This window comes from Vombatus ursinus, unplaced genomic scaffold (genome assembly GCF_900497805.2).
Source record: "Vombatus ursinus unplaced genomic scaffold, bare-nosed wombat genome assembly UNPS02014799.1, whole genome shotgun sequence".
Classification (NCBI taxonomy): Eukaryota; Metazoa; Chordata; class Mammalia; order Diprotodontia; family Vombatidae; genus Vombatus; species Vombatus ursinus.
This window is the reverse complement of record NW_020954577.1, coordinates 11,877,306-11,903,796: the sequence shown is the minus strand read 5'-3', so window position 1 is coordinate 11,903,796 and position 26,491 is coordinate 11,877,306. Positions and strand designations below refer to the sequence as shown.

Genomic DNA, 26,491 nt, shown 5'->3' with positions numbered 1-26,491 from the left:
AGGAAAATTTATTTCTATAAGGGGGTACCTCAATAAAAGAAAGGAAAAACAGATCAATGAATTGGCTGTACAATTAAAAATAGTAAAAGAACAAATTAAAAAACCCCAATTAAACACCAAAATTGAAATCTTGATTATCAAAGGTGACATTAATAAAATTGAAAGTTTAAAAAAAAAACTATTGAACTAATAAATAAAACTAGGAGCCAGTCTTATAAAACAATAAAAATAGATAACCCATTGGTTAATTTGATTTTTTAAAAAAGAAGAAAACTAAATTACCAATTTCCAAAATGAAAGGGGTGAATGCACCACTCATGAAGATGAAATTAAAGCAATTATTAGGAGTTCTTTTGACCAATAAAACTGCAAGTAAAACTGACAATCTAAGTGAAATGGATGAATATCTACAAAAATATAAATTGCCAAGAATAACAGAAAAGGAAATAAAATCCTTAAATAATCCTATCTTAGAAAAAGACATTGAACATACCATCAATGAGCTACTTAAGAGAAAATTCCCAGAATCAGATGGATTTACAAGGGAATTCTATCAAATATTTAAAGAGCAATTAATTCCAATGCTATATAAACCATTTGAAAAAAATAGTAAAGAAGTTCTACCAAATTCCTTTTTATGACATAAATATGGTTTTGATACCTAAACCAGGGAGAGCAAAAACAGAGGAAGAAAAATATGAGCTAATTTCCTCAGAGAATATTGATGCAAAAAAAATTAAATAAAATACTAGCAAGAAGATTACAGCAATATATCACAAAGATCATACACTATGACCAGGTGAGATTTATTTCAGGAATGCAGGGTTGGTTCAATATTGGGGAAACTATCTGCATGACTGACCATAGAAATAACAAAAAAAATAATTTGATTATATGAATAGATGCAGAAAAAGCCTGCAACAAAATACAACACACATTCCTATTAAATACATTAGAAAGCATAGGAATCAATGAAACTTTTCTTCAAATGATAATTCGCTTCTATCTAAAATTAAAAGCAAGCATTATCTGTAAGAGGGATAAACTTGAAATCTTTCCAGTAAGATCAGGATGAAGAAAGAGTGTCCATTATCACCACTATTATTCAATATCATACCAGAAATGCTAGCTATAACAATAAAAAAATAATTGGAAGAATAAAAACAATGACGAAAGAAAACAAACAATCTTTACATATATGATTATATACTTAGAGACCCCTAGAGAATCAACTAAAAAACTAATTGAAAAAATAACTTCAACAATGTTGCAAGGTATAAAACAAACATATAAATCATCAGAATTTCTATATACTACCAACAAAGTCCAGAAGGAAGAGATAGAAAGAGAAATTCCATTTAAATAACTGCAGACAATATAAAATACTTGGGAGTCTACCTGATAAGACAAACCTAGGAACTATATGAACACAATTACAAAACACTTTTTACATAGAGCCATATCTAAATAATTGGAAAGACATCAATTGCTCATGAGTAGGCCATGCCAATATAATAAAAAATTACAATTCTACCTAAGTAAATTTATTCAATGCCACACCAGTCAAACTACCAAAGAATCATTTTATAAAGCTAGAAAAAAAATAATAAAATTCACCTGGAAGAACAAAATGTCAAGAATATTAAGAATATTTATTTTAAATGCGAAGGAAGGTTGCCTAGCAGTACCAGATTACAAACTATATTACAAAGTGATAATCATAAAAATAATATCTGCTACTGGCTTAGAAATAGAATGTGGATCAGTGGACTAAAAGAGGTAGGTGGTACATAGTAGTGAATGACTTCACATGTATAATCTACATCATATTTCTTGCCTTCCCAAGGGGGCAAGAAGGAGAAGGAGGGAGAAAATTTGGAACCCATTTTAACAAAATAAATAAAAATTCATTTAAAAATAATATTAAAGGGAAAACCAAGTGGCAGACCAATTGGACCAAGAAAAGTCTGCCAAGGTCTTTGATCAGATTCTGCCATAGACAATTACAACGTGGTGGTTTGGAGCAAGCTATGTCACCATGCAGACCTTCAGTGTCTTTTTTCTGTACAATAGGTACAAAAATTGCTACAGTGTCTAACTCACAGCGTTGTATCAAATGAGTTAATGCATTTGAACTTTGTGAATCTTGAATGTATATCAGTGTCAGCTATAATAATGTGTTCCCTAAATAACTTTACTTATACTTGTAAGCCATCAATAAATATTTGTTGGTTTTCTTGATTCACAAATGTAATCTCTCACATTAGAAAAAAAGATTTAAGAATTTTTACCTTCTGTATCATGGTTTGTGGAGGAATTTTGCTCCTCCAACAAGTTTCCTTCAGACCTACTCCGTGGAACCCCTTCAGACTTCAAAGGAGCCTGTCCACCAGCTGCCATTTTTCTACCTGTGGCAAGTAGGTAGGGGGAGAAGACAAATGCCCATTTAAAAATGTTAGAAAGTAGGTTAAGGTTGAAAAACCAAGAGTGTTGCATGGATCTAATTAGGAAAGTGTGTAAAAGCATCCTGATTCTCTAATGGATTTCCCTACACATGATGACAACCTTGTATCCTGGGCAAGTCTAGAGACCCCTTCCCAGAATCACTTTTTTCAAGACATAAAATAAAATGCAGATGGTTAAAAAAGAACTTCATTATATTCAAACACAATTAGCAATTTTTTAATTGATGGATTCCAGCTTAAGAAGCTAGAGGGTAGAGTTCAGTAATACAAACTACAAAATGAGTTGAATTTGAAAACCGCCATCAGGTGGCAATGGCACGAGGGAGTCATTAATGGCCAAAGGTGTCCAAGGTAGGTGATAGGATTTTGAGCTGAAGGAAACCTCAGAGGCCACCCACTACAACCTCCTCAATTTACAGATGAGGGCGCTGAAGCCAAGAGAAAGAAAAATGGCTTCCCAAAGGCAACAAAGATAGGAGCTAGCAAAGTTAGCATTCTAATCTGGATCCTGTAACTACAAGTTTGTCAGTCTTTATACTGTACTATAAAGGCCATCACTATAGAAAAATGGGCTTGTTTTCCGTCAAACACATGCTGAATTTATATCAATTCACTGCGGTTCCCCCTACATACCTAGCTGTTGCTATATTTCTTCTCCAAAATGGTAATTTCTTCTTTTACCCTGTAACCCAAACAAATAACAAAGTTATGCTAGTGACAGTGATGGAAGAGGCTGGAAGAGGCTTCAATAGCCATTTAATCTAAAATGACAAGGGGTCACCATTCTCTGAAGAATCCCAGTACAGTGGCCACCTACCACCTACTACCTCCTAAGGGAGCCCATTCCACTTTGAAATAGCTCTAACTAGTAGGAAATGTTTCCTTACATCAAACTGAAATGTGTTTTTCATATTGTTCACAAAATAACATGAAATCCATTTTCCAAGATTTATTAAAATACCAACAAACAATATGTGTAACATTCCCTTGATGTAGCCATCTGGTTTTCCTGTGAAGAAAAGAAAGCAGGTAACCCTGGTAAAACTTGTTGAGGCCCTGATGGCTCTTTGTAATCATTGTTTCCTTTTCTGGATGTTCCTAACCAACCTTTCATTTAAAAAATATTTTCATTGGTCTCTTTTGTTTTTACATCATTTAGACTTCCCAATCTATCCATCAGCTTTATCCCTCCCAAAGAGCTATTCCTTACTTACAAAAAATTTAAAAAAAAAGATTGGACAGATGGGGGAAGTACAGCAAACTAACCACCATCGCTAACCAACACATCTGTCCAAAAATTCTGATGTCACATGTAATGTTCAACACCTGCAGTATCTCGCATCATCAATAAAACAGGATAAGGTGCCTTCTCATGTCTTTCCCTTGGGGCCACACTTGGTCAATATTATTTTGCAGAATTCAGTTTCGATTGTTTTACCAACTATCTTTTTAATTATATCTCTATACCCCAACCTAGTAGAATGTAAGCTCTTTGAGGGAGGGGGAGGCTTTATGACTATTTCTATAGATATCACCAGCCTCTAACCCAATATTTAGCAGATATTTAGGAGATAATTGTTGAGATGATTGGACTCATTCTTGAATTTTCCCAAAGAATTAAAGTCAAATTCTCTGGCCTACAGCTTCAGGCTCTATCACCTTAAAAATCAGGACCCCTGTCCTCTTCTCTAGTCCTGCTGGGCTTGGTCACTTCTCCAGGTTCTTCAAAAGATCACTGACAGTGGTTTGGCAGCTGTACCACTGCTTCTTCTGGGGTGTCAATTTATATTTACAAAATTTTAGATCATTTGTATCATACTTTAAAGCTTTCAAAAGTACATTTTTCTTAACAGTCCTGTGAGATTGATAACACAAGTTGTATTAGCTCAATGTCAGAGATGGGGAAAATGAGGTTCAGGGAAGTTAATATACTTACCTGAAGTCACACAGCTAATATCCATCTTAAAAATAGAACTTTTCTCCTTGATGCAAGACTATATTCTCCCTACTGTTCCACACTGACTTTGAAACGCTGAAAGGGTGTCCGTGTCTTCTGGGTAAATCACATCATAGCTTCTCTATAGACTCTCAAGACCATATTTCCTAATTACCAATGTAAACCATGATAATAGTAATAATAGTTAACATTTATATACTACCTACTATGTGCCAGGCACTGTGCTAAGCACTTCACAATTATTATCTCATTTGATCTTCATAACCCTGGAAGTCAAGTGTTGTTACTATTCTCATTTTACAGATGAGGAACCTAAGGCAAATAGAGGGTAAGTGACTTAGCCAGAGTCATTGAACCATGCTCAAGAGCTCATCTTCAGTGAGTCCAGAGGAAGTCCAAAGGATACATCAGTTTGTTTCTAATACCCTTTATTTCCTCACAAGGTTTAGGGCAAGAGGCATTCATTTGAACTCCATCAAAGGAAAATCAACTCACAGAACATTTCAGAGAAGTTGAGACCTTCTCCACTGATTAACACTAAAACATACTAACATTGGGAGCCAAGACTGGCTTGTTCTTAGTAATCATCCACTTAGTAAAGGAAGAATCATTGAAATGTATGACATTCTTACAGGACTTCTAAGTTGTGCCTATTGCTTTATTTCTCTTAGCTCATTTGAACTTTCCAACATTTCTGTGAGACTTTGACTATTAGTCACCTCTTACAGAGGAGAACACTGAGGGCCTGAGAACTTTAATAACCTGACCAGGGTCATATGGCCAGTAAATGTCTTAGGTGGCATTTGAACCCAGATCTTCCTGACTCCAACATCAATGTCTACCCAGTATCCCACACAACCTCTAAATGAGTGATATAAGCAAGACACCTAGAAGAATATGAAAGTTGTGTCTCATATTCTCTGTCTCTATATACCAGGTTAACTTACTTCTCCAACTTAAAAAAAAAACAATTAAAATGACTAAATGCCAGTTTAGATTCAGACTCTCTTGGTGACTAGGGAGGTAGCCTTAGAGTTAGGAAGACATCAGTGAGAATCCTGCCTCTAGCACATACACTGAAAACCTCTCAGTATACCCAGGCAAGTCTCAAAAATGATAAGCTGTAGAGAGAGCAAAGATGTGTATTCAAGGAGCAAGTTCTAAAGAAGAAGAAGAAGAAGAGGAAGAAGAAGAAGAAGAAGAAGAAGAAGAAGAAGAAGAAGAAGAAGAAGAAGAAGAAAGAAGAAAGAAAGAGAAAGGAAGAAAGAAAGAAATAAAAAACAAAGAAAGAAAGAAAAGAAAAGAAAAAAGAAAAGAAAAGAAAAGAAATACAGCATGCATGTCACAGCAAGCTTTAAGAGCAAATGATGCTGTGTTCCAGATGGTTCTGGAGAGCAAACTGATCCAAGTATTTGATGGCTTTACTGTGAATATATTTATGAATGATCTTTTAAAGAATAATCAAATCAACAGATATCTATTGATTGTCTACTCTGGGCAAGGCCCTTCTCTAAGTATTTGGGAATTCCCAAACCATTACTAAATATTCTCAAACAGATTTTACAGATAAGTTTTTTCAAGGTCAAATCAAGGCTATTGAACAGTCAAAAAAGAAGCCCCCCTATGGTCTCAAAGTACATATTGTGAATGCATCAATTCTATCAATCAGCTTAGTTGGGATGATGGCTCTTTCCATTGTGATCTAAATATTTTTCATTAGCTTCCTTCACTCTAGTGCAACAACCTCAATAAACCATCTAATGGAACTTAAGTTGTATGAGAACAGAGGTGATGCCATATTGAAATTCAGCATCTCCCTGATTGTCTACTCGAGTGATCTGTACACACAAATGTATTTTCAGAGCCTCAGCACAAATGTCAAAGTCTGCTTCAAAGGATCATAGATTTAAGTCTAGGAGGATATGCCAGAAGCCAACGCCTCCAATTTATAGGTGAGGAAACTGAGGCCCAGGAAAGTTAAGCAATTTGCTTAAGATGACACAGATATGAGGAATGAAAAGCTACCTCCTTAAAAAGATCCCCAAAGGAAAACTCCTAGGAATATTGTAGTCAAATTCCAAAGTTCGCAGGTCAAAGAGAAAATATTGCAAGCAGCCAGAAAGAAACGATTCAAGTATTGTGGAAACACAATCAGGATAACACAAGATTTAGCAGCTTCTATATTAAGGGACCACTGGGCTTGGAATATAATATTGTGGAGGGCAAAGGAGATAGGATTACAACTAAGAATCACCTACCCAGCAAAACTGAGCATAATCATTCAGGGGAAATACGAACATTCAGTGAAACAGAGGACTTTCAAGCATTCTTGATGAAAAGACCAGAGCTAAATAGAAAATTTGACTTTCAGATACAAGACCCAAGAGAAAAATGAAGAGGTAAACAGGAAAGTGAAATCATAAGAGACTTATTAAGGTTGAACTGTTTACATTCTGCATGGAAAGATGATATTTGTAACTCATGAGTCCTTTGTCAGTATTACAGTAGTTAGAGGGGGAAAAATATATGTAGATAGTTAGATAAATAGATAGATAGATAGATAGATAGATAGATAGATAGATAGATAGATAGATAGATAGATAGATAGGTAGATAAATAAAGGGCACAGGGTGAGTTGAAGATGAAGGGGTGATATCTGGAAAATAAAATTAAGGGGTGAGAGAGGAGTATACTGGGAGAAGGAGAAATGGAGAGGTAGAATGGGATAAACTATCTCACATAAAACAGACAAGAAAAGGCTTTTACAGTGGAGGGGGAAAAGGAGAAGGTGAGAGGGAATGAGTGAATCTTATTCTCATTGGATTTGGGTTAAGGAGAGAATAACATACACATTCAATTGGGTATGGAAATCAATCTTAACCTACAGAAAATAGGGAGGGAAGGGGACAAGAGAGCAGGAGGATGATAGAGGGGAGGATAGATTGGGGGAGAGGGTAACCAGAAGCAAACACTTCTAAGGAGGGACAGGGTCAAAAGAGAGAATAGAATAAATGGGGGGGTGGGATAGGATGAAGGGAAATATACTTAGTTTTTCACAACATGACTACTATGGAAGTGTTTTGCGTGACTATACATGTATAACCTGTATCGAGTTGCTTGCCTTCTGAATGAGGGTGGGTGATGAGGGAGGAAGGGAGAAAATTTGGAACCCCAAATTTTAAAAACTAAAGTTAAAAAAAATTTCACATGCAACTGGGAAATAAGATGTGCAGGAAATGGGGTATAGAAATCTATCCTGCCCTACAGAAAAATTGAAGAGGAAGGGGATAAGAGAAGGGGGAAAGATAGAAGGGAGGGCAGATTAGGGGTATTCAGAATGCATGCCATCTTGGGGTCAGGGGAGGGACAAGATGAGGAGAAAATTTGGAACTAAAATCTTGTGGAAGCGAATGTTGAAAACTAAAAACAAATTAATTAATTAAAAAAAAGAATGAAAAGTTAGATTTGAAATCAGATATTCTGACTCCAGAATCAGTGTTGTTTTTACTGAACCACTCTCCTCTCCTTGGTTGTCTATAACAGAGGTGTCAAATACACAGCCAGAGGGTCACATCAGGCCCATAACACTTCTGAGCTCTGCTCAAATCAGATTAAAAACTAATATGAAAATTTTTAACAAGATAAATAAAAACCCAACAAAACATAGATAATATTACATTTTAAAGCCAAGTCAATTCTTGGTCTGCAGGAATCCATGTGTATGGTTTTGTGGGCCCTTTTCTATTTGATTTTGACACCCCTGGGTTGGAGAATCAATCTCAATCTCTCAATCTCTCTCTCTCTCTCTCTCTCTCTCGTCTCTCTGTCTCTCTCTTTCTCTCTCATACTTTAACTTAGGCTCATTACTAGCCTGGATAAGTTGATTCTTAGGCTAGAAATTTTCAGACCTGCCAAACAAAGAGTCATGAAAGTTTGACTCTACCCTCCTCTTCAGTAATTAGGACATTGTCTTGCCTTGAATCACTTTGTGTTGTTCTGTCCCTCTGTCTCTGTCTGTCTGTCTGTCTCTCTGTCTCTGTCTCTCTCTCTCCACTCACACACACACACATACACACACACACACATCCTATATTGGGGGGGGGAGGCAAGGAGACAGAGAGACAGAGTACTGCAAGGTAATTTATTACAATGCCCTCTATATCAGAAGGCCTGAATACCCTCATGATCCCAACAAAAAAGCCCCTTTCCCATTATGTTAAATTATAGCTTACTCATGGAGTAACTGGTAATTCACCAGGAAAGAGTCATACAAGTTTCCTGAGGATGCAAATAATTACCTTTCACTAACATCAAAGATACCAAGTTGAATTATAGACATAGATTTACATCTGGATAGAATTTTAAAGGCCATTGAGTCCAATCCCATCATGTTACAAATGAGGAAACTGAGCCTGCCATCAGTGAAGTGATTTGCCTAAGGTCCCACAGCAGAACCCTGAAGTCAAGGAATTTGAGAAATGGAATAAGAAACAATCTCAGGGTCTATCTAGGCCAAGCCATGCACAGAAGGAAACCCACTGTGATATCCCAGACAAGAAGTTATTCAGTCTCTGCTTAAAGACCTCCAAGAAAGGAAAATCTGCAGCCTCTATGTTCTATTAGAATTCTCTAAAATCAAACAGGCTCTTTTCAGAAGTCATAGCTCTCTCTGCTTAGAGAAGCCCGTCTGACTTTGAGACAACTTGAATGGCTCGGATGTTTTTCCTGACGTCGAGTCTGCATTGGCCCCTTTGCAACTTCTACCCACTGCTTCCACCCATTCCTATAGAGGAATGATACAGTCTTTCCTGGCAGAAAGAAACTGTTTCCAAATATTGTCAGGGAATTGGGGAAGTGTCTCATAAACTTGAGAATGCAAAAGTATACTTAAAAATCAAAGGTTTCCTCTAATGTTTGCTTACTCTGGCAGATCTCGTGTGGGACTATTTTAGAAAGGTCTGAGGAAGCCTGAATTCTGCAATATGCAAATTACATTGATCCCTCAAGGCTCTGGTGAGTCTTCAAAATCCTGTGGTTTATTTCATTTGCCCTAGGATCATCAGAAGAGGTCTAAAATTAAAGTCCTCTTGGGTCTCCAGGATGGTTGAGGTGTTTACATGCTACAAGGCAAGGGACAGAACTAGAAAACCATTTTCTATGTATCATTGCCAAGAAAGGTCAGCAATCCAAGACAATGGAGGTGTAGGCCCAAAGCAAAATTAAGTAATGAAGTTGAACAGAGAATATAGGTAAATGCATAAACTTTACAAAGTTAAAATACATTTAAAAGGGGGGAAATCAACTAAGAGAGTGAGCAAGTTTAGCTACCCACTATTTTCTTCCTGGGAAGGCAGAAAGCAGCAGCAGCAGCAGAAGCAGCAACAGCAACAAAGATAGGGTTCTACTTAAGTAAATGGAAATGGGTAAATGTCCCAATTTTCCAAAAACAGGATAGTTTCTGCATACTATAAACCAATTCTGGCAAAATTCTGAAGCAAAATCAATGAATTGGAGGAAGGTCTTAGGAGAATTCTCCCAGGACTCTGTTTTTGACAATATATTATTCAACATTTTTATCAATGATTTGGAAAATTTCATTTGCTTTCTCCATGTTACTATCTTCTTCAATAGTTTTTTTAATTGCCTCTATACTGCGCTGTTTGATCTAATCATTGTTGAAACATCATTACTTATTCTTCACTTGGGTGCCTTTGGTTCATTTGTCTTTCCCATCATAGAATCATAAATTTAGAGTTGGAAAGGACCTCAGAGATATTCTAGTCCAAACACTCAATTTATAGGGGAGAAAACTGGGGCTAAAAAGTTCACTTACCTAAGGTCACACAGGTATTAAGCATCAGAGGCAAGAATTGAACCTAAATCCTCTGATTTCAGGGCTAATGCTCTATTGCTTTAACCACTGCACCATACTTTTATAGTAGGCAAAAAACATTTGATATCTCTACATTTTCATGTATTTATCAGTTCTGCATGGCTTCTCATATTCATTAAACTTTCAATACTACCTGAGACACAACTTAACTTGTGATTCTGGGCCAGGCATGTCATGTCTCTCAAAGTCCTCATCTGTAAGATGGGGACAATGACAACTATATGACCTACTTTGTAGTTTTAGTTATGAAAGCACCTAAAGTGTTACACAAAGGTTGATTAGCATTAGCAGTAGGAGTGAAAGGGATCAAAGCTGAGGTTCATTGGTATAGAGAATTTCCAGGGAAGGAAAATCCCTCTATCAATGTAGGTTGACACCTTCTTTCCAACTTAAGTGTTAGAGAACTCTCTGGACACTGAGAAATTAAACAATTTGTCCAGGGTCACATGGCCAGGATGTGTCAGAGGCAGGACCTGGGTTAAAGAACAGGAGGCTGGTTTTCTGTCTATTATACTAGAATACTTAGTGTTGTTGATGATGATTATGTTAATAACAATATAGAAATGACATTCTAAGTTATAGATGGCATCATCTAAACAGCAGAAGAATCCAAAATGATCAGAAGAGGATAGAATCTGATAATATGAAATTCCACTAGAATGAACGTAAACTCTCCCATTTTAGTTTTTAGAATATCAACTTCAGAATTCCAAGAGGAGGGAACCACAGCTATATTGAAAAAAAAATGGATAAATAACCCATTAGCTGATTTGATTCAAAAAGAAAGAGGAAGACAGAAGTTGGCAGAATCAGTACTGATAATGGTTAATTCACAATAAGGAAATCATGAGAAACCACAGCACATAATCCTGTTGTTTGAGACCTGTGATGTCACTGGTGTGGCAAACTCCCAATAAGGAAACTGCCTCTAAAAAGTATAGATCAATAACTATTCTCAATTAGCTGCTAGGAAATAGATTAAAAGGAAATGGATCTATGGAAATACATCAAAAAGTATGAAATGTTCAGGCCAACAAAAACAATAAAGAAATCCAACAGAACTCTATATCAGAGAGAGAAAAACAAATAAACCATCAATGAATTTTCAGGTGAAGGGAGCAAGAAGCAGTACTGAGCCAGATAAATTTGTGAGTAAATTCTATGAAACATCTAAAGCTTGATTAATTCCTATGCTGTGTAAATTGCTTTCAAATATAGACAAAAAAGGTCTTCTACTAGGCCCACTTCTCTTTATGAAACATATATGATTCTGACAGATTTACTAGCCTTGGGTGGGATTAAGAAGAGAAGGACCATTGTCAATAAAGAGTTTTGTATCTAGTGTCAAGGGTCCTGAGTTCAAATCCTTAATTTGTTATTTACTACCTGTGTGACCCCAGGCAAATCACTTATTCACTTGAGCCTCTTCTGCCTCTTTTATGAAATGAGGGGTTAGGATTACATGACCATTGAAGTATCTTCCAGCTCTAAATCTATGATCCAATGATTATATTTGGTGAAAGAATTTGTGATTTCATCAGAGTAAGGAAATCCTGCCTTCGTAATTTCCTTCACCAGGGGTGGGGCCAAGATGGTGGAGTAAAAGCAGTGACTCACTTGAGCTATCCCCCAAAACCCCTCCAAATACCTGTAAAAATGACTGTAAACAAATTCTGGAGTAGCCAAACCCACAAAAAGACAGAGTGAAACAAATTTCCAGCCCAAGACAACCTGGATGGTTGATGGGAAAGGTCTGTTGTGCCAGGCTGGGAGAGGAAAGCAGTTCATCATGGACCGTGAAAGCAAAGACAGGGCCCTAGTAAACCCAGAGCAGGCCTCAGGAGACTGAACCATGGCAGCGGTGGTGATTTCCAGACTTCTCAACTCACAAATACCAAAGACTACTTAGGAGGTCAGTGAGAAAGGTCTGTCAGACCTGGGTGAGAAAGGAACATGGTCCTGCCCTAGCCCTTGAGCAGCCGCCACAGAGGCAGTGGCTGCTTCCAGAGTTCTTGGCCCACAGACAGAGGGGCGATCGAGTTGCTGATCAGAAGGGGATTGAAGGTATCTCTTTGCTGGTACTGAGGCAGGATTCTCTTGCTTTGCCCATGCTTGGATCTGGGTCATAGTCCCGGGTGGTGGTCCTAGAGTGAGGAGGAGCACTGGCATGGGGGAGCTTGTGATGGTGGTGGAGAGGGAATCCTCCTTAGAGTTCCAAGGCAGAAAAGAGTGCTTGTGGTCACTCACAGACCAGAGCACAGGCCAGTAAAGGAATAAACACCTCTCCCTTGATCGTACCATTTTGGAAGAACTGAAAATTTACAGGTCCCTAGAAGTATCTCTGATGACAGCTGATGTGTGGGACAGTACATTCTCCACACTGGAAACAGACCCCCTACCTTAACAAAGAGTTAAAAAGTCAAGTAGTTGGCTGGGAACATTAGCAAACAGTGGCGGGGAGGGGGGAACCTCAGACTATAGGATCTTACTTTAGTGACAAAGAAGATCAAAACATAGAACCAGAAGACAACAAAGTCAAAGCTCCTACATCCAAAGCCTCCAAGAAAAATCTGACTATTAGTGTAGTTGGAGGGAATATATATACACACAGAGGGCACAGAGGAGTTGAATATGAAGGGATCATATTTAAAAATAAAGTTAAGGGGTGAGAGAGGATTGTACTAGGAGAAGGAAAAAGGGAGAGGTAGAATGGAGTAAATTATCTAACATAAAAGAAGCAAGAAAAAGTTTTTATAGTGGAGAAGAAGAGGGAAGAATGAGTGAACCTTACTCTCATCATATCTGGCTTAAGGAGGCAATAACATACAAACTCAATTGAGTATGGAAATCTATATTACCCTATAGGAAAATGGGGAGGGGAAGGGGATAAGAAGGGGAGGATGATAGAAGGGAAGGCAGATTGGGGGAGGGGATAATCAGAAGCAAACACTTTTGAGGAGGGACAGGTTCAAAGGAAAGAATAGAATAAACAGGGGACAGGATAGGATGGAGGGAAATATAGTTAGTCTTTCACAATATGACTATTACGGAACTGTTTTACATGACTATACATGTGTAACCTATATCGAATTGCTTGCCTTCTCAATGGGGGGGGTGGGAAGGGAGGAAGTGAGAGAATTTGGAACTCCAAATGTGTCCAAGGCATGTATATATTAAGTGACTCACCCAAGATCACTGAGCTAGTAAATGTTATGGACAGAGACTGAACCTAGGTCTCCATGAGTCAAAAAACTAGCCTATTACCCATGATATTATGCTGCTTCCTCATCTGAATAGATGTTATTGCAAAAAAAAAAATTCAAAATAAATTTAACAGTAAGACTATAGCAATACATTTGAAAAATATTCATTATGATAAAGTTTGGTTATACTAGGACTGTAAAAATATGGTTCTGAATTTGGAAAATAAATGAAATTATTTAAGTAACAAGGACAAAACCCCACATGATTGTGTTAATGGTGACAGAAAAAAAGTCTTTTACAAAATATTGCACTAATTTGTGGTGTTTTAGGTCATAAGAATGGGATGACTTTTCTTTAAAAAATATAATAATCATTTATTAAAAGTAAAAGCCAGTTTTACTTCTAACAGGGAAACACTATAAGCTTTCCTGACACAATTCCATGAGGCAAGGATGACCCCAGCCTCCATTCTGCTCTTTCCAAAGGCCTAGAAGGGATAGTTATGAGTACTAAGACAACAAGCAGAAATTAAAATAGGGGCAAGGAGGGAGAGAAGATAATCCATATTTGCAGTTGATAAGATCTCCTTAGAAATCTTCGGAGAAAAAGCAAAGAAAAAAAATGAAGACAGTTAATAGTTTCAGCAAATTGGCAAGACATAATCTAAATACAAATAAATCAGCACGTTGGGATATTACTAACAAAAGACCAAAAAAAAAAAAGACAGAAAGAGAAGTTCCACTTAAAATAATTGAAAAATGCTTAAAATGTCTGGTTGTTAACTTACCAATACCCACAGAGGACTTGTATAAGTACAACTGTAATACAACATTTATAAGAGAAAAAAAAAAGAAACCCTAAATGGCTGGAAAATAATTTTCATGTTTGGGCCATGCCCTATTACTGACTAAATTAAACTGCATATAGTGTTATGTTTCTCATATGTTATGATCTATATCTACCTGCACTTCTCCATTGCCCTATATATATTAATTTTTAGTTCTTCTGAGGTTGTTGTGCTTTATGATTTACAGTCATACAGCAATGTGATTTGAATATTGGTATGAAAAAAAGAAAGATGTTCTTTGTTTCTAGGGGAACTTTGGGGGTAATTAAAGGATATTTGAAATTTCCCAAACGCAGCCAGCTGTCAATTTTTGTATTTACATCACTAATGCAACATAGTGTTTGGTATTCATGAGTGCTTAAAACATGTTTTTTCATTCATTCATTGATTTATTCATTCACAAGTGTGGTTAGGGGAAAAATTCATAATAAGATAAGTCATAGAAGAGATTATAAAAAACAAAATAGATGATTCTGATTATATAATATTAAAATGTTTATATGAATAAAAATAGTGTAGAAGAAATGTGGATCAAACATCTATAGTAAAAGCCTACCATTCACAATTTATTAGAAAAATTAATTCTCCAAATAATAATCCATCAAAAGATAGAAATGCTTTGCAAAAGAAGAAATATGAAATATCAACAACTCTATGGAAACATGTTCTGAAACACTCTTACAAAGAACGATGCAAATTAAAACAACCCAGGAGGGTCATCTGACCCCCATCTAGCAGCCTGGGATTCTTTGCTCATCATTACAGGAAGAACAGTAAACTCTAGGCTTTCCTCACCATGAAGGCTATTAGCTCACTGCTGTTGGATAGAAATGAATCACCAGGTTCTGGGTATTCTCTGGAAAATAAAAAAAAGGTCCCTGAAATCTGCCATTAAGCATTCCCTCAACACCCACAAGGCTAGGTTCATCTGTTTGAGATTAAGACACTTGGGTGAACAATTTCCATATTGTGTCCTCCCTGACATAAAATAAATCTCAATGCTCAGTAGCTGTGAAGACAGAATGGTCTGGTGTGGCATTTTTAGAAATGCATTAACATTTTCTGGGCAAAAAGCACATACCAGATGAAATGTGGAATGCTATATTTCACTTATCACTCACAGTATAGAGCTGAGCAAAGCTAAGGAAAGCATTCCTCTTTTCCCCCAATCAACCACAAAGAAAAGGAGACTGAGAAACCAGGGGTTGAAACACCAGGGGGAAAGCCCTCCAAAATCATACGAGAGGTAATATCAGAAACAAATCCAGGTATCCCAAGAGAGTCACTCAAATTGGTGGCAGCCATGCTGAATGAAAGGAGATGAAAGACTCAAAAGGAATTCAGCTCTGGGAGGAAGAGATTATTTCATTATTGTCTATCTCCCTGGTGCACAACATATAGTAGCTTAATAAACATCTATTCTTTGCTTTGTTGAATCAAACATTGAAAATCATGAGAAACTAATGTAAGAAGAATGCAGCTAAGCCATCTCGAGGCCATTCCACATCCTGGCTGTCCTCCTCTGGATGTTCGCCAGCTTATCAGACCTTCCATGGGAAGCGAGAGTAGTGATGTACCCACAAAACACTTTTAACTTAAATCTGCTTGTAATCGATTTTGCCGTCAGTACCTAAGAGCTAAAGATGTTGAAGTGGGTGGGGCAGTCACAAAGCTGCTATCAAGACATTAGCACAACCTCACCTTCAGCTTTCTGGATGACAAAAATTTTGAGAAATCAACTGCATTCACGTGCAAGGGCCTCAAATTGCCTCTTTCTGAGGGAGACAAGACTTCTGAGATATTTGAGACTTTATTTGGTGACTTTATAGAAGCTGGCTATGTGTCTTTGAAAAAAAAAGTTCTAACATTCTCCCTTTCTTTTTTCTCCCCTCATCCTGGAAGTACACCCAAACTAGAACGGAGCCAGCGAAAGAGGGAGGAGATATGATGCCAGATTGGCTGCCATGTAGAAAAGCTGCTCCACAATTGGGCCATGATTAAAGGTCTCAAGTCTATCAAAGGTGTCTGACTTCACTATTTGTATCATACAGATTGTCCACCAGGATCTGTTCACTTCACCCTGTATCAGTTCATCCCAGTCTTCCCAGGTTTCTTTGAAACCAACCTTCTCCTCATTCCTTATGACATCACGGCATTCTCTTATATTCCTGTACCACCTTTGGTTCAGTCATTTCCCAGGTGATGGGCTCCCCCTTACCATCTAGATTTTTGCCACCATAAAAAAAGATCATTATCCATATCCTGACAGAGAAGTGATGGACTTATTAAACAGAATGAGATAGATTTTTTGACATGGTCAGTGGGAATTTGTTTTGGCTCTAAATGTTTGTTACAAGGGTTTTCTTTTCCTTTTTTTTCTTTTTTTAGAGGAGATTAGTGAAGGTGGGGTGGGGAAGTAATAAGAGGAAGAGAAAATAAATGCCTCTTAAATAAAAATAAATAAACAATGAGGTCCCATGGAAGACTTGGTGGAATTAACATTAAGGGAAGCTTGCAAAGTTTTACATATTGCCACAATCACATCTCTTCTAAGGATAGGTAGGAAGGTGCATGTGTGAGGAGATAAACTTAGCCAGGCAAGAGTCTGTTAATCTCTTAAGACAAATTTATCATTGTGGTAAATGTAGCCATGTGTGGAATAATCAATTATCTTTTGAATGTTTCCAGGACAATAGCTGGCAGTGTAGCAGAACTGGTCAGACAGAGAACTGCCCAGAGTCAATTCTTTGGCCAGTCTGTATTCTCTACAGTGACATGAAAATATGCTGTTTTGCCCAAGGCTTCTCTTCTTAGCACTGCAGGGAAATGGAATGAACACCAGTTTAACAGTCAAAGCTTCTGGGTTGGAATCCTAGTCCAGCCATTACTACCTGGCTGTCATTGGGTGTCACCCCACCTTTGGGCACCTGCTACCTCACTTGAAAAAAAGGAGTTTGATCAGATGACTTCTAAAGTCCCTCCTAGCTCTTTTCAGGGTCTGTGTTAGAGATTACTGTTAAAATGTATTGGTGTTCTTCAGTCCTGTCCACCTTTTTCTGACCCTGTAGACTATAACGTCCGTGGCATTTTCTTGGCAAAGACACTGGAGTGGTTTGCCATTTCCTCCTCCAGTAGATTAAGGCAAACAGAGGTTAAGTGGCTTGGCCAGGGTCACACAGTTAGTGAGTGTCTGTTTTCCTGACTCCAGGCCTACTGTTCTATCCACCACGCCACCTAGATGCCTCCTAAAATGTATTGGATAGCCTCTATATAGATAGAGCTGAAATGGTTTGACACATTATAAAGAGTGGGATTTATTTTCACCCTGTTCTCTAAAATGGGGTGGGAAGTTTTCTCTTTAAGTTCTCAGAGCTAGTTTATTGTTGTTGTTTTTGTTACAGTCATAGCTGGCCTTTACATTTGTTGTTGTTATTCGGTCTCCAGTCATGTCCAAATCTTTGTGACCTCATGGACCATAGCATGCCAAGCATGCTGAGCCCTTCTATCCTCCACTACCTCTAGAAGTCTATCCAAGTTCACGTTTATTGTTTCTATGACATTATCTACTCACCTCATCCTCTGCCCTCCCCTTTTCCTTTTGCCTTCATTCTTTCCCAACATCAGGGTCTTTTCCAATGAGCCCTGTCTTCTCATTATGTGGCATTTGACCTTCTGCTGAATAGCCTGAAGTAATTTCTTTAAGCATTGACTGATTTGATCTCCTTGCTGTCCAGGAGACTCTCAAAAGTCTTCTCCAGGACCACAATTTGAAAGCAATGATTCTGTGGCATTCAGTTTTCCTTATAGTCCTACTCTCACTGTCATACATTGTTACTGAAAAAATCATGTTTTTGGCTATCCAGATCTTTTCTGGCAAGGTGATGTCTCCATTTTTTAGTATGCTGTCCAGATTTGTTATAGCTTTCCTTCCAAGGAGCAAGTGTCTTTTAATTTTATGGCTCCAGTCACTGTCTACAGTGATCTTTGAGCCCAAGAATATAAAATCTGACACTGTTTTCATTTCTCCTCCCTCTGTTTGCCAGGAAGTTATAGGACCAGTTGCCAAGAACTTGCTTGTTTGTTTGTTTGTTTTAATGTTAAGTTTCAAGAAGCCTTTATACTCTCCTCTTTCACCTTCATCAAGAGACTTCTTAATTCCTCTTTACTTTCTGCCATAAGAGTGGTATCATCTGCAGATCTGAGATTGGTGATATTTCTCCTTCAACCTGAATTCTGGCTTTTGATTCACGGAGCCTGGCATCTCACATAATGTTCTCTGAATATAAATTAATTAAATAATGTTGCAATCTTCAGCCTTGTTGTATTGCTTTTCCAATCTTAAACTAATCAATTATTCCATGTTTGGTTCTAACTATTGCTTCTTGGCCCGCATACAGATTCTTGAGAAGACAAGGAAGATGATCTGGTATTCCCATCTTTTTGAGGACTTGTCACATTTTGTTGTGATCCATACAGTCAAAGACTTTAGCATAGTCAATGAAGCAGAAGTAGATGTTCTCTGGAACTCCCTTGTTTTCTCCATAATCCAGCAAATGTTGGCAATTTGGTCTCTAGTTTGTCTGCCTCTTCAAACGGCAGACTGTACTTCTGGTAACTCTTGGTTCCCATGTTTTTGAAGCCTTGCTTGCAGAATCTTAAACATAACCTTGCTAGTATGTGAAATAAGTATAATTGTTTAGTAATTTAAACATTCCTGACCATTGCCTTTTTTTTATTTTTAGGCAATTGGGGTTAAGGGTCACACAGCTAGTAAACATCAAGTATCTGAGGTCGGATTTGAACTCAGGTCCTCCTGACTTCAGGGCCAGTGCTCTATCCACTGTGCCACCTAGCCACCCCCCATTGCCCTTCTTTAGGATAGGGATGTGAACTGATCTTTTCCAATCCAGTGGTCCCTGTTAACTTTTCCGAATTTGCTAGCATATTGAGTGCAGTATGTTAACAGCATCATATTTTAGGATTTTAAATAGAACAGCTGGAATCCCATTACCTCCACCAGCCTTGTTGTTAGCAATGCTTCCTAAGGCCTACTTGGCTTCATTCTCCAGAATGTGTGACCCTAGATCAGTAATCACACCATCACAGTTATCAGTGATGTTCAGATCTTTCTTGAATAGTTCTTTTGTGTATACTTGCTACTTCTTAATCTCTTTTACTCCTGTGAAGTCCCAACCATTTATGTCTTTTATCATGCTTGTTTTTGCATAAAACATTCTCTTGATATCTCTAACTTTCTTGAAGTGATCTCTTGTCTTACTCATTCTCTGGTTTTCTTCTATTTCTATGCTTTGCTCATCACATTTAAGAAAACCTTATGTAGAGCCTACTATGTACCAAGCCCTGTACTAAACACTCTGTAAATGTTATCCCATTTGATGCTCACAACCCTATGAGGAAGTATGTAATATTAGTACTCCCATTTTACAGTTGAGGAAACTGAGGCAAGCAAAGGTTAAGTGACTTGCTTAAATTCACCCAGCTAGTAAGAGTCTAAGGCTGCATTTGAACATAAGTTTTCTTGACTCCAGGTCCAGAGCCCTATCAACTGAACCATTTAGGTGCCTCAATAAATAAAAATTAACTAGAAGTGATTATGGAAATCTGGGCCTGCCTCATTTGCAAAAAAAAAAGCATTTGATATGAATAAAAACATTGTTTTCTTAATAAAATCATAAAATCTGTTTTGTTTGGTTTTGGTTTTTTTGAATCATGCCTTCTTTTCATCCCTGAGAAATTGTAGACAGTTCTGTATTATGGGGCACAAGGCTTAGAGTGAGGAAGATCAGAGTTCAATTCCTTCCTCAGACATTTCCTCAGGGTATGACCCTAAGTAAGTCATTTCCCTCTCTCAAACTCAGTTTTCTTATCTGAAAAAGGAGGCTAAAGATAGCACCCACCTCACAGGGCTGTTGTAAAAATTAAAGGGGCTAGCTGTGTGACCCTGGGAAAGTCACTTAACCCCAATTGCCTCACCATAAATAAACTAATTAAAGGATAACAAGTATAAAATGCTTTGTAAATCTTAAAGTACTATATAAATGTTAAGTATTATCAAGGCACAGAAAGGAGAAGGAAAGGGCGAGGAAGGAGAATTGTCTGGGTCAAAGTCAAAAGGGCTATCAAAGGCATACATTCTAGCTTTGCAGTGATTGACTACCCTCTTCTGACCCTGAACAAGGACCTCAAAGCCTTGACTCCTCAACCTGACCCTGGTAGCTCCAAAGGTTCCAGACTCTCTCACTTTACCCCACTATCAATTACTTAGTTTGGATCTCCATTTGAATCAGTTGCCAAGTGAATTTCAAAAGACAAAAGCCCCTTAGAAGTTAATCTTGTGAGTCAACTCCAAGTTCTAATAAATAATTAAGTAAATAAGTAAGTAAGTTATCTTTGGAAAATGAATTCCACTGGACTTAAATCAGGCCTTTGGTCCCAAAAGGACCCATGGCTAGAAACAAATGTCGATGCATGACAAAGCAGTCCGGGATGTGGAAGGAACACCAGTGAGTAACCTGCTGAGAGGAGAAAAGATCTATGGCAAACCTCATGTTTCAACCCACAAACTGCTTTTGTGACCAGGGGTAAGTAATTTTATCTCTTTGGCCTCAGTTTCCTCAAATGTAAAATGAATAGATGGGACCAGATGATCCCTAAGGATTTTTTTTTCCTCATCCCCTTCACAGCTCTTTAAAAAACCAAGTCTAAAAAATATGGAAATTAACTAAAACCATTTACAAGATGGATGTAGCCAACAAACATCAACATTATCATCTCATCAGATCCAGCTGGGAATGATGTCAAAGGATTCAAAACATTTCTTTCTTTTTTTTTTTAAATAAATGATTCCTTTTGGCTTCCAATATTCGAAGTGTTCTTATATATCATCATATTTTAATTATTAATTTAATGTTTGCCTAATATTTTGCATCCTCAGAGTGACTCATAATATTGAAAGAGTTGGAACAGTATGTATTGAAAGGAATCTTTTTCCTTGCCAATGATTCCCATAGCTTTAATTGATTTATAAGAATTAAGATGGATGACTAAGACAGGAATCATTCCTCTTTCTTTTTCTAGGTCTTCCCCATCCAGGCTCCTCTAGGCTTCATCTCACAATGTACCTAAATATCAAAAATTCAATCTTAGATATCCTCAATGTGGGATCTTGCTCCTCCAAAACGGGTTACCCCCCCCAAAAAAAACCCTTTGCCTCAGTTTCCTCAACTGTAAAATGGGAGTAATAATGGGTGTGAAATGTAACAAAAAACTGACTAATAACCATAAACAAATGCAGCACGGACTTAGAAATCAATTCAGGGCCATCTGGTCTGATTTCTTCATTTTGCAAATGATACATTTAAGACCCAGTGAGGTTTAATTGACTGATCCAAGATTATGTAGCCTGCAAGGGAGGTTCAAAGTATAGTATCTTATTTCAGTAACCTGATCCCAGTTATCCCCATTATTTTATCTTAAAAGAGATCATAGATTTAGAACTGGAAGGGATGCTAGCAGTCATCCAGCCCAAACCCTTAATTCTATAGATGCAGAAAGTAAGGCCAAGATAGCTTACATATTGTAGTCAAGTTAGGTAGCTAAACTGGCATTTGGCCTCTCCAGCTTAAGAATTTCTGTGGCCAAAAAAAAAAAATCCACCATCCTGTGACAAAGTTGGTGATGAGCCTCTCCCAAATGAGCAAGGTTCATTCTCTTTTTTCCCTTTAAAAATAAGGTTTTATTTTTTAATTAACAAAAATATATTTTCTCAACCTCTAACCTGAGCCCATTGGGGTAGAGGATAGGGAATTACTGATAGCAAATATGCATAGTCAAGCAAAACAAATTTTCTCATTTTCCATGAAAAATAAAGAAAGAAATGGATGGAAAGATAGATGAATAAATGAATGAAGAGAGTACATAGGTAGGTAGATAGATATATAGATACATACATAGACATACATGTTTCATTTTATAACCCAAATCTATAGCATGTCTCTGTAAGGAGATGCTTCATGTTTCATCATTGGTCCTCTGGAATCACAAATAGTCATTGTATTGATCAGAGTTCTTACAGTTATCAAAGTGGTTTGTTTTCACAATGTTGCTGTTATTACATAAATTATGTCCCTGGTTCTGCTCATTTCATTCTTCATCAGTTTGTAAAAGTCTTCAAATTAGTTTATTTTATATTTTGATATTATAATGTAAATTGTTCTGATTCTACTCACTTCACTCTGCATCAATTCATACAATTCTTTCCATGTCTCCTTGAAATCAACTATTTCTTCTTTTCCTACAGTACAATAATATTCCCCCATTCATACATAATATTTTGTTCAGCCACTTCCTAAATGATGCGTATCCTTTTAACTTCCAGTTTTTACCACCACAAAAAAGAGATGCTATAAATATTTTTGTACACATAGGAGCTTTCCTCTTTCTTTGATTACTTTCAAATGTAGTCCTAAAAGCAGTATATCTGGGTCAAAGGATATATACCACTGTATTGACTTTTTATATGTAATCACAAATCCTTCTGGAATGGTTTATCAATCTGTAGCTCCAATATTGTGCCTTTCCCCCCCATAGTCCCTACCGCATTTGTCATTTCCCTTTTTATAGTCATCTTAGCCAATTTTATGGATGTGAGGTATAATCTCAGAATTGCTTTCATTGACATTTCTATAATTAGTGCTGATATGGTGATATGAATAACTGTTAATGTGGCTAAAGATAGCTTGGTTTACTTCTCTTAAACTGTCTGTGCATATCCTTAAATCATCTACCAACTGGTAGAGTGATTCTTATTCCTATAAATTAGAATAATATATTAATATATGATTACATATACCTATTATATATGCCTTACATAGTATATTACATTCATATATTTACATTATATATAATCCACATATATTTAAGAGACAAAATGACGGAGAGAGGGAGAGGGAACTTTATCCCAGAAACATGCTGCCAGCTAGGAACATCTTGGAACAAGATGTCATCACTGGGCTTATCTTGGTAGAATCTGACAGAGTTTGTTTTCCACTGGCATAATTTCTAAGAATACAAAGCCACCTCCACATTGTATCAAAGCACCACATTGAGACTACAGTGGAGGCATAAAACTCTGACAGTTACTCCAAATTATCAACCCCTCACCCTATGTCAAAGGAGGACAGGGAGAAGAGATGCACAGGGTGGGCAGTCAGGAATGGGTCATGATCTGCATCTTTGGGAGGAGAACTCATATTAGTGATAAAACAGACTCACTGGAGGATTTGAGCAAACATGAACATTGGAAAAAGAAGTGGACTTGAGATTTTATTGATACTCCCAAATGAGGAAGCTCCCTCTAACTAATCCAGGTAAGCACATTTTCTGCAACACCTAGTCTCCATTCCCTAGAATACTGGAAGTTTAAGTCACTTGCCCAGGGCCACATAGGCAGTATACAACAGAAGCAGGGTTTGAACTGGGTTTAAGGCTGACTCTCTATCCATTACAGCAGATGTGTCAAACTCCTGGTTCTTTGAAGTCTGCAAAACTCCCCAGTGTGTCAACCAACTTGAAATGTAATTGGGGGAAGAGGGGCAGCTAGATGGTGCAATGGATAGAACACTGGCTCTGGAGTCAGGAGGACCTGAGTTCAAATTCAACCTCAGACACTTGACACTTACTAGTTGTGTGACCTTGGGCAAGTCACTTAACCCTGACTGCCTCATCAAAAAAAAATGTAATTGAGAAATATTTAACAAAATAAATAAAAATACAATACAACATAGATTTTGTTTACTTGTGATTGTCTATGTAAATACCTAGTTGGGAACAAAATAGAAAAATAAGTAAATAAAAAGCCAATGAAAGAGGATCTAGGAACAGGAGATGCATGATTAAGGCATTATTTAAGGGTCTGTAGCACAGGGTCCTTGCAAAAGCCTAGGAAGTAATAAATTATGAATGCAGATCCTATATTTAACAGGAGATCGTACAAGTTATGAAACAGAATCTATCTTTAATAAGTGCCAGGAACCACTTTCAATCTTGGTTAACAACCTCACATGTTCTGTCTCAAGTCTCTGTTCAAAACAGAATGTTTTATGTGAAAAAAAAAACATTTTAGAAATCAGTTGCTGATGGTCTAGTTTATGGAGTCAGATTATAAACCTTTGAGACTGCTGAGGAAATTATTGGCATGAAGGCCCAGGTGTACTTAGGGAGGTTTTCTCACTCTTCTGTCTCATAGCTCCCACCTTAAACACATGGAATAATTTAGGCATGGTCTACTGTCACCTACCAGGATGCTGACTGAACCCCTTCCCATTTGTGAGTACACCATTCACAATATTATGAAAAAAAATTATTAAAAGAGGAAAACAAAACTGAAATCTCAAAGATGTATGTAAACTTCTATTCTTGTTATTGCTGTTCAATTGTGTCTGACTCTTGGTAACCCCACTTGGGATTTTCTTGGCAAAGATGCAAGAGTGGTTTGCCATTTCATTCTCCAGCTCATTTTATAGATGAGGAAACTGAGGCAAAGGGAGTTAAGTAATTTGCCCAGGATCACACAGCTTGTGTCTGAAGTCAGATTTGAACTCAGGAAGATGAATCTTCCTGACTCCAGGTTTGGCACTCTACCCACTGCACTACCTAACTGCCCTTATGTAAACATTAAGTCACTTTTATTCCTGAGAATGAGGAGTCTTCATTTATTCCTAATGTGAATTTTGTTTTTATTTTGTCTAGTCTTATAAAGTAGTCCCTTGGTAGTTTGATTGGCATGGCACAAAACTGGCAATTAATTTAGATAATATCATCATTTTTAATTATATTGACATGGCCCAACCATGAACAGTGAATGTTGCTCCAATTATTTGCCTTCCTTTATTTCTATAAAAATGGTTTTGTAGTTGTAGTTATATTAGATCAATGAAGATTATTTGCAGCTCTTTCACCTTGTCTCTTTTCCCCTCTCTCTTCTATTTATCATGCCCACCCTTCACCATGCTTACCTTGGAACAACCAAGAGAGGAGGAAGGCAATAAAATACTACAGCATTGCCTAATTGCAAAGTCAGAAACCCAGGGAAAGGAGGGTAAGACTCACCCCAAAGATGAACTATTACTGGGCAAAGATAATCCTGTGGTTTTACACTTGGTGTGGAAATCCAGTTAAGTGAATTCTCTCTTTTTGCTTGTGTTGCATGGATTAAAAGCTAGGATCAGGAAATGATAACTTGCTCTTCCTTCAAGTAGTTGACTGTAAAGAAAATAACTGTTATTTAACTGTGTAGGGTATAATGGTGTGATGTAATAAAGAATACTTTGTGAGTCAAAAGACCCAAAGAATAGCCCTACATTTGTCATTAACTCATTATGTAACTGAGAAATGAAACATCAATTCAATTTCCTAATCGTTGAAGTGCGTACCTACTACTTGCCAGGAACTGAGTGCTATGCAAAGATGAGTAGAACTTATCCTCTGAACCTCCTGGAGTTTAAACTTTAGTAAATTGCTTAATTTATCTGGCCCTTTTCTGTAAAATGTGAAGATAAAATTCAATAACCTCTCAGATCTCTTTCAGCTATAAAACGGGATAAAAGCAAAATTCACATTAGGAACAAAAAAGAACTCTTCATTCTCAAGAATGAAAGTGACAATGTTTATATACATCTTTGGGGGGTAGTGCTAAAAGGCCCAGATATGGAGTCAAAAGAGTTTGAATCTCATCTCTGACACTCTCAGGCTAGGTAGCCATTAGCAAGTTACTTAAAGTCCCCAAACCTCAGTTTCCTTGTCTGTAAAAGGGGGTAAATATCCCTTTCACTCCTTCTTTCACCATAGGGAAAAAGACAAACTTTAAATTACAACTTAAATATAAGCCATGTTATTTGTAGGCATCTTCTTTAAGAAACAGGTTCATTCAAGAAAGATAACTGCTGACCACTGCTTCCATTGTCTCTGAGGCAGAGGGATGGGGGAAAGGTGTGAGGAGGGAGAGGAGCTTGAGGGGATGAGCTACAAAAGATATTCCAAGGACAACCCATATCAGAAAGCAAAGAACTTCATATTTCTTTCTTTCTTCACTCCCAGAGCAGTAG

The 26,491-nt window shown here is 37.3% G+C and overlaps 1 protein-coding gene across 1 annotated transcript in view; it reads right to left on the bottom strand.

Moving 5' to 3' along the window:
• MACC1 (MET transcriptional regulator MACC1) overlaps positions 1 to 26,491 on the bottom strand; it is an 89,311-nt gene that overhangs the window by 55,626 nt on the left and 7,194 nt on the right. The window contains exons 6-8 of the mRNA XM_027872567.1: positions 25,497 to 25,649; positions 3,099 to 3,147; positions 2,292 to 2,408 (exon numbers count right to left, since the gene is read on the bottom strand). Of these exons, the coding sequence (XP_027728368.1) occupies positions 2,292 to 2,400 (109 nt within the window). The 5' untranslated portion in view covers positions 2,401 to 2,408; positions 3,099 to 3,147; positions 25,497 to 25,649. The remainder of the gene's footprint in view (positions 1 to 2,291; positions 2,409 to 3,098; positions 3,148 to 25,496; positions 25,650 to 26,491) is intronic.